Source organism: Nicotiana attenuata, chromosome 2 (assembly GCF_001879085.1).
Source record: "Nicotiana attenuata strain UT chromosome 2, NIATTr2, whole genome shotgun sequence".
NCBI classification, from domain to species: Eukaryota; Viridiplantae; Streptophyta; class Magnoliopsida; order Solanales; family Solanaceae; genus Nicotiana; species Nicotiana attenuata.
Window position 1 is genome coordinate 59,982,750 of NC_031990.1, and position 9,941 is coordinate 59,992,690.

At 34.7% G+C, this 9,941-nt stretch overlaps 1 protein-coding gene across 1 annotated transcript; it reads right to left on the reverse strand.

Moving 5' to 3' along the window:
• On the reverse strand, positions 774–9,647 carry LOC109220218 (DUF21 domain-containing protein At2g14520-like). Its single transcript, XM_019384681.1, has 12 exons — positions 9,467–9,647; positions 8,745–8,821; positions 8,581–8,664; positions 8,342–8,455; positions 8,092–8,178; positions 7,670–7,809; positions 7,459–7,546; positions 6,683–6,756; positions 6,340–6,467; positions 5,959–6,212; positions 5,807–5,880; positions 774–1,521 (listed from the first exon to the last, which is right to left on the reverse strand). Exons 1-12 carry the CDS (start codon positions 9,645–9,647, stop codon positions 774–776), a joined length of 2,049 nt encoding a protein of 682 aa, XP_019240226.1.

Sequence of the window (9,941 nt, forward strand, 5' to 3'; positions counted from 1 at the left end):
GGACGCCTCCCGAACATGACACGGGTACCGTCTGCCGTGGATCGGCGTGGCTTCACACCCCTCATTGCGGGTATCGCTGATTGAATCCTCGCGCTGAGGCTGGTCGCCTTGGGCCTCAAGATTGTTTGTGTTGTTAACACCATTGTCTGCCATTTTATGTGATTTTTTGCTAAGAACAAGTAATCAAAATACGTTAGTAAAAGAGGAAAGGACCAACTTAATTACATGACTGTCTAGGCCCCACGGTGGGCGCCAAATTGTTTACCCGTAAAACGGTACAGTTGAATTTGTACGTGGTTTCTAGACAAGTTAATTACTTCAATCCTAAAATAGTAAATGGATTGGATAAATACGCAATACTTAGCCTTGAGATGAAGATGAAATAGTAGAAACAGTAGTTTCGAGAGAAGGGCTTCTAGGCAGAACATCAATGAAATCAAAAAGCAAGAAGATAAAATTATAATAAGTTTTGAATAGATTATAGCATAAGTTCGATAGAAAATTCGTGTCCTTTATAATAATAACAGAGCTTACTATTTATAGCTGCACATAAGGAACAAGGTCCTAGGATCATGCCTTTCTTTAATGTCAATTATGAGAGCCATTGAAGAATGTGTAATGGAGGACATGAATGACAAATTTTTTGTAATGGGCAATGTACTAAATACCGTAGAATATTCTCCATTGAATGCTACCGGTTGGCAGACATTTATTGCATCTTTATGAGCATCATTCTTTCCGATAACAAATGGAACAGTTGTCTTCGGTTTTAGCTATCCTCTGCCTTCGGCTCCACATGGCACTCTCTTATACAATGACTTAGCATAGCATATTTTACCGTATACATTGTCCAGTTGGATAGTATTGTTTGAGACAATATTAATTATATTACAAACCAGAGTTTTTCTAACAAAAGTAGTTCCTAGGATGTCTGCCCAGAGTGCTTCTTTGGCAAACACCGGAGGAACTTCCAAAATCCTACTGGTGTTGAACAATCTTTTCCTTGCTCCCTCCTTAGCCAGTAGGTCTGCCACCCGGTTATGCTCTCTGAAGTTATGACCGATTGCTGGGTACCCCGGTTGAGTCATCAATGACCTGTATTCAAAAACAAAGTTGTTATAAGGGATATGACCAAATTCCAACATTCTAATGATCTCTTTTGAGTCAGTGTTGATCACAAGAGGGGTTAGATTGTGCTCCTTTGCTAGCTTAAGCCCTTCTAGGATTGCTAGTAACTCGGCTAGATTGTTAGTTATAGATGGATAAGCCCTCATATAGCCTAAAATCCAGTTTCCGGAGTCGTTCCTAATAACTCCCTTATTCCTCCTACCCAGGTTACCCACGGAGGAACCATCAGTGTTAAGTTTGAAGAAACCTCTATCAGGTGGTTCCCATTTAACACTGATTGTTGTCCATTGCCTTTGAGGTTTATTCCTCGCTAGCAGGTGATATTCAGTAGCCTGAGCAAGCACCAACTTAGCTTGGACATAATTATTCCTCTTGTTGAAAAGGTTATTGTTCCTAGTTAGCCATACATTCCAAAAGCAAAAAGACTGCAGGAAGTTTGAGAGTTGTGATTCATAGTACAATATCCACCAAATTATACCAGACGTCGTTTTATATTCCGAGACACTCCAATTTTTTTTGGTAGATATTCCAAATATTTTATACTTTTTCATATGTTTCAACATTTAAATTTATTAAATAATTTTGAATTTTAAATGTGAAACTTTTATATCAGACTAATATTTTAATCAATATATATTTTTTCTAATATTTTTAATATATATATATATATATATATATATATATATATATATATATATATATATATATATATATATATATATATATAAAAACTAATTTTCTAATTCAATATCATCATATAAAAAAGAAACAATGAGGTAATATTTCTATGGTTTTTAAATTTATAATTTTTGATAATTTAGTAAATTGAAATTCGAGTTGGTACCGAGGATTAAAATTGTTAATCTTTATACTTTAAATCTGATCATTGTTTCTTAAGATGAAGGGTGTGTTTGGTATGCAATTTCCTAGAAAATGAGTGATTTTATCACTTACTTTCCCTTGTTTGGTTGGTGAGTGTAAAATTTTTTCCGAATTTTTTTTTCTGGTGTTTCGTTAGAGAGTATAAAATATTTTTAGGAAAATAGTTTTTTATCTCAACCCACCTTCCCCAAAACCCCCATGTTTCCTATACTCTTTCCCTCCCCCCTCCCACACTCTATTTTCTTCAAGAATTTAGTTATTCTTTTCAAAATTCATACAATCCCAAATAAAATAATGTGCAACTTTACCATTTCACACAAGAACAACGCTGAAATTTGTGTTGGATAACTAAAAAAAATATTTTATTTTGGTGAAAAAGAAAATATCATTTCTACAACATGAAAATAAATTGCTCATTTTGTTGAATGAAAGAAAATACTTTTTCTACACCATGAAAAGAAAGTACTCGTTTTGTTAAAATGAAAGAAAATATTTTTTTCCACATTAAGAAAAGAAAAATACTTAGTTTGTTGAAATGAAAGAAAATACTTTTTGTACATCATGAAAAGATTGTAGTCCTTTTGTTGGGAAAAAAAATATTTTTTCTACATCATGAAAAGAAAGTACTTGTTTTGTTGAAATGAAAGAAAATGTTTTTTCTACATCAAGAAAATACTTTTTGTACATCATGAAAAGATTGTAGTCCTTTTGTTGGAAAAAAAATACTTTTTCTACGTCATGAAAAGAAAGTACTTATTTTGTTGAAATGAAAGAAAATATTTTTTCTACATCATGAAAAGAAAGTAACCATTTTGTTGAAAAAAATACTTTTTCTATTTCAGGAAAAGAAAATATTTAGTTTGTTGAAATGAAAGAAAATACCTTTTCTACGTCATAAAAAGAAAGTACTCGTTTTGTTAAAATGAAAGAAAATACTTTTACTACGTCATAAAAAATATACTTATTTTACTAAAATAAAAAAAAGTACTCTATCTACAACATTAAAATAAAGTACTCTTAATAATAGTTCTATTTAAGGTGGGTGGAGGGGTGGCTTGGGGGTGGGTCGGTGGGCGTGGGTTGGTGAGGATTGGGAATAAGGTGTAGAAGGTTGAAAAAGAGTTTTGGAAAATAGGGAACATTTTTCTCCAATTGGAGAAAAATAAGTTCATGAATAAAATGTTTTCTAAAATATTTAAGCTAACCAAACATGGAAAAATTGCAAAACATTTTTTCAAAAAATATTTTCCTTCAACACACCCGAAGAGAGTATATTATTTGCTAACCACTACCAGGTTCAATAGTTCTATTGTGATGAAAACTCATGTCTTCAATGAAAAACTCTTTTAGCGTCATAAACTTTTTTTATTCTTCATGCATCAAGATTAGCAGACAAACATAAAGTAATGTTTCGGTTAATATGCAAGTTAATAGGGGTGATTTTTAAAAATAGCCAGATTTATAACTGGTCGTTCAAAAATAGCCCAATTTCAAAAGTAAACGAAATTTAGCCACTTTTTATGTAAAGATAAATCCGAGCGAAAACACTGTTCAAAACCTGAAAAATACTCCAGTATATTATGCTGGAGTTCCAGCATAAGTATACTTGAACTCCGGCATATTATACTGGAGTTCCAAGATAGTATGCTGGAACTCCAGCATAATATGATGGAGTTCCAGCATAAATACACTAGAACTCCAGCATAATATACTGGAGTTCCAGCAAAGTATACGGTCCAGCATAATATGCTGGAGTTCATACACAAGTGCACCGAACTCCAGTATATTATGCTGAACCGATCTCTATTGCGGCAAAACGATGGCTATTTTTCATTGACTTGCTAAACACCGACTATTTTTAATTGACCAGTTCGAAAACTGGCTATACCGTAAAATTTTGGCAGTTAATAGTGCAATATTAAAACCGAACGCTCTGCCTTTTCGTCTTATTGAAGAATAGAAACATTCAAGCAGATTGGATGGGCCCCCGACGACAAATATTCAACTCCCCACCGAAAGTAAACATCCGATAAAAACCACAATTTTAATTTTTTTTAAGAAAAAAAGAAGAAGTAGGCTGGTCAAACTGTGCATTGACTGTTCTCAGTAATGGGTCATTTTTTGTCATAATACTGATGGACCCACTTCATCCAAATGGTTGCTATTTCCGGAGTGATTTTATTTTGTGCTAACACAACTTATCAGTGAGACCTCTTTTTATCTTTTATATTTGTGTACTTATATTTTATATATTTGGATCACAAAAATTTTAAGACCATACATTTGTGAGACAAAAAAGAGACCTCACACACAAAATAAAATTTTTCATATCTCCACGATTCTCGAATTAGGAGGCTTTCACATATGCACATACCACACCGCTTGTGAAATGGAAGGACCCAAAATTCCAAACAAAATAATAATAATAATAATAATAATAATAATAATAATTAAATGAAAACATTGCATAACTACTGAAATGAATCTTTTTAAGATAATTATGACTGTATAAAATCATTCGTTGGGTGAAATTTTGTCAAAAAGTAGTCACATCATACAACTACCAATCAATACCAAACTATTTACGGCCAATTATAAGGGTTTTCACTGGTCGTACTTTTTAAATTAAAACTTGAGGCACGTCCTAAATCGAAAATACCTTCGCTATTTCATTATAAGTCCTTTTTTCAAATTAGCATGTTCAGAATTTTGACACCATTCTGCTTCCTCATAAGTTTCACAAACCTTTAAGAATTTGATTTTATTAATTTATAATGTTATATTTTTTATATCAAGAAAAAAAGTCTTGATTTTGAACTGCTAAAGAAAAGAGAAAGAGTCTCTGACTTGGGACCTGCATTGCATCTCCTCTTATGCATCTTCTTCTTCTTGGTGAAAATTAATAATACATGATGGTGCTTCATTCGAAGTGTATATGGCTTACCTAGGAGTTTAAGTTTATGCTAACTTCAGGCATTATTATGGGATGCCAACTTTAGATATTCAATTCTAACTTTAGACCCGTATATATGAAATTTCAAACTTCAAATAAACTATCTCAGCTTCAATCTTGCAAGTATTAATATAATTCTGAAGCGGCTAAATTTTACAAACTTTATAAACTATGGCAATTCTTTTAATAGAAGTCCTCCAAGCGGCTATTTGTGCACTTCTTGTAGAATTCGGTCTTGGACTGGCCTGGTTGTCCACATGTCCGTAATTGTTCTATTTATTTGGTAAATGATTCTTGTCTATGAAGAAGAAAGTTTCTAGACAGATACATTTCTATTATGTTAGAGCACCAAACTGGAATATGTCTCTAAGCTACGCCTGAACAAGGCCCTTGTACCCCTTCCAAACACGTTTCTGTGGGAAGTCTAAGCTATGTCTGGGTCATCTACAATAGATGAGGCTGGTTTGAACATTAATTGTAACAGCACAACCCGCTAGTGATATTGTTCGCTTTGGGCCTAGGCTCGCATGATTTTAAAACGTGTCATTAGGGTCTAATTAGGCTTGTTAACTTATATACCCAGCATCTCTATTGTATTTTGCCGATGTGGAACTTTGTCTAAACTCTGGAGTGTTACATTAATGAGGACGTAATAACTCATATTATGCTGGAAGTCAAAATTAAAATGGGTCAAGGATTGAAATATTGCATAATTGGACAGTGTTAACTGAAGAAATAACTTGTGCAAATCAATCAATTCATGGTCTATGGAAGAAATTAATGTTGCATAAATGAACATCATAGAACATTGATTTGATGCTCCAAGAATACACCCCCTGTCACTTGTCTGTGCTGATGCGGCCGACTCTAGACAAGGAATTGGCATCAAAATGATCTGTCTCATCATAGATCTCCTCCTACACCAAGAAATTACGAATTTTAGGTCAGAGAACTAAGAACAAGGATCAGATTACAGGAGGAAATATTTTCTTTACATTTAGAAGCTCCTCAATGACATCTTCCATGGTTATGATCCCAATTACTTCTTCTGACGAAAGTGCTGAAAGTGATTTTTCCTTAATTGGCAGGATCGCAGGATGAACTTCCTCCGACCACCTTCTGCTTTTCGAGTATTCCCTCCGTGAAATACTTGCGTTGAATCTCTTTGACTTCCTCAGTGATCGTCTGGCCCTTGAACTTTTCCTCTGATAAAAGTGTTCTCCAGGAATATTCAATCTCACTTCTCTTACTGAAGTGGCATTTCATATGTAAAAATCAGCTCATGAGAAAAGTAAGACGGAGAAATAAAGAGGAATAGATGAGCTAAATTATGGGAAAATGCAAACAACATTTATAGACTGTAATTTCTTCCTCACCGCCATTCGACAGGTTGGCGCTTTCTTTCTCGGTTGTGTCATCGCGCTTTTTCACAACAGCAGCCATGTGGCTGAGACCTTTCTGGAATTCATTAAGTAAGTCATACAATGGCATTGCCGCTGAAACTCTAGCATGTTTGGCAAACGAAGTCAGGAGACTATTTAACAATGTAGTATGTCAGTGCTATGATTCACTAAACTAAGCATAAAATGACAGTACTATCAATTTGACATGTGTATAAATGCAACTATGCTGCCAGGCCCCTGGATTTTGTTGGCACTAAACAGTAACTAATGCAATGACCATGCAAAAGCTTTGGACAATATTTTCTATCTTAAATACCTTGGGATACGACGTATTGTTACATTCTTCACCGAAAGGTTGTCTCTTGGATTAATTGTCACCAAATTCTTCACCTGTTTGTCAGAATATAAACTCTTATGTTATCACCATAATTAGTAAGCATACACTAACAGAGTCGAGCATCTATATGAGATAGATATTTTAACTAGAAAAAAACTCTGATTTTGAATCATGATCCAGTTTGAATCTATACAGACTGTGATGACTTGACATTGTCTATTTGGATCTACAAAAAGTGTTACTTTTTCTTGGGTAGGTCAAACTAAGGTAGCCTGCTTACTTTAAGCTTTGATTTTTGTTTAGTTGAATGAAATTTGTAAAACCACTTTTTCACATGATATTGTTGGTAAAGCTGTCTTTCAAATACATCATGTCATTTTGCATTTCTATTTTCTGTACAAATACACACACACACACATATGAATTATACTTGGAGCTTGCAAAGTAGTTTGGAATTTATACTTGATGCTGCAACAAGGAAATGCTGCTTGATTCCCATCTTGGGACAGATGTAAGGGGTAAAGATGAAAGATTTTCCTCTTGGGACACAAACATCTCCCAGCTTGATTCAAGCAAGAAAGTCAGTAATTACCAAAGATATGTTATTTTTGAATTGGTCTATTTTGAAACCTAGCATATACAGAAGGAAGAACGGCGGCTAAGTGTTGGCCTGGATCTTATGGATTTACATAGCCAAGATAACAATACTTCAATGTTACATTTTCATGTGCAGTACTGAGCCAGCAGGATATTACCAGGACAAGTCCGACTATGTTTGTTGGATGTTCGTAGTACACTGGAACCCTGCTATGTCCCTTCTCCAAGATTAAATTTATCAGATCCCTGCTCAAAGACATCAAATTATCTTATCTTATGCATCTCACTTCTTTTGTAAGCATTTAAGTTATATACATTATCAGTTGCACTATATTGGTAAATGGTCATGAAAACTCATTTAAAATGTACCTGTCAAGATTGGCATTGATGTCAATAGCAAAAGTTTCAGATATAGGAGTCATAGCATCCGTTGCAGTCTTCTCGGTGAGCTCAAGCGCTCCTGCAATTATAGTTGTCTCATGAAGCGATAACTCTCCCCCCTTTCCTGCCTGATTAGTAACAACAGTAAGAAGTTAGCAGGATTGGAAGGGGTAGAGGTATTTCACATCTATTAGGACAAGAACCAAGGAGAAGGGAGGGTAGAGAAATTGAAATAGTTTTAACTTCTATGTGCTGACTATGTTTAGAACTTTTGAACTATCAGGTCACGTAAAAATAGCTATAGATACGCTGTTAGTGTATAATTCATTTACATTAGACAAGCTGCATCCTCTGAAAGTAAAAGAGGGATAGAAAAACAGTCCTTCAGCGGAGAGTGACAGGTTAAGTACCTTGTTACCGTGCATGTCAACTAGTGTTCTCAATTCAGCTCGTCTAAACAGAGATTTATGCCCTTTCCCCAACAGGTAGTCCAAGATCTGTTGATCAAGAATATAAGAAAGCAAAATTGCACATGCTACTTTTTCTGACAAGTATTACACAGATACTGGTTCTGGAAATATGCAATTTATGCTACATTTCTCATAAATGCAGAGAGAGAGAGAGAGAGAGAGAGAGAGAGAGAGAGAGAGAGATTCGCACCTTGCTGATTGGATAGGCTACCGGAAACCAAAACCAAATAAGAACACGAACAACTGGAGCAACAGTTGCACCAATGGCTAATCCATATCTTGCACACAGAGATTGTGGTATAATCTGTACACCAAATGTTTAAACTTTGTACTTGATATGTAATAGAAAATAAAACCAGGGCTGAAAAACATCTAACATCCCTTATGCAGCTGCTAAGGCGAATCAATTTGTGATATGTGAGAACTAACCTCACCAAAGAGGAGTATCAATGTCACAGAAAGAAGAATTGCTCCCCAATCTGGTACTAATTCATCAAGAAAAACAGGAAGTGCCTGGGGAATTAATTGAAGAAGTATTCTTGTCAATTACAATTGTATAGCTGCTACACTTCTTTTATAGCAGCAGTGCTTACCTCCATAGCAGCAGCATTGCTGATCAGAAGCGTGCATAGCAATAGATGTTGTTGCTTCACAATGGGTAAGATCTTTGCTGAAGTGACCACAAAAGAAATTAAACATGTTGGTCATCAACATTTAAACCATCTCCGAGTCTCTTCTCCTAGAGAATACACTTGTCCCTCTGTAAGGGTTCCAAAAATGTTCTTAATGTCCTAACTTACTCTCTACTTAGTTTATTAGATTTTTGGGTTGAATGTTTAGATTCTTTCACATGATATCAGAGTCGTATTTTGAATATCTTATTTTCACAACCGTCTTCTCTCCCTACCTAGTGTACTTATTCATCCTCTCAATTTCATGCCCTCTAGCCAAATTTTGGTAAGCTCATTGCCACAACTGTCTTCTCTCTGCCTAATGTATTTGTTCTCCCTCTCAGCTCCATACTGACTCTTGGACCTGATTTCTCTATAATAATTTTTTTTTTAAAAGAAAAAAATATCTTCAATGGACGTGTAAATTCTAGAACTGGGTTACACTTGTGATTTCAATAATGGAACTACATTTCAAGTAGAAGAGCTGACTTATTGTTTCACTAGCGAGAAAGTTATTAGTATTAAATTTAATATTTGTCTTTGTTGCTTGGTAACTGGACTAAAGAATGACAAGAAACTTTTAATGCATAGAATAAATTAAGAAATGGAAAAGAAAGAAACAAATATATGTGGAGAGTGCATACAAGCATGGAGACGATCTTTGGGCGTTCCAGATTTTGCAAGAACCTCAAGATCAATAATGCTCATAGACATGAGGCCTAAAGTGAGACCAGACATCAAACCAGCGCACAAGACTAGAAACACAACTGCTACAATATAGAGGAAGAACTCTGTATTGCAGCATTTCAAGATCGTGTGTCCCATTATAGTTTCTTCCTTCCTTTTCTCCTTACTTTATGTCCTCTTATATATTGAAATGTAACTGTGTTTGAGGTTATTCATGAAGGAAAGAAAAATGAAAATAAGCTAGTATTTGGGCGAGAAACCCCATGATAAAGCAGTGGAATATCTTTTTGCCTGCATGCAGGGTATAACAATATATCCGGCCAAGTTTCTTGGTTTACTCGATAAGGACATGAATCCAATTGCTAACCTTCTTAATTTAGCAGCACATAATTGTTTCCTTTTTGACTAAAGACATCATTCTCATTTATTTGT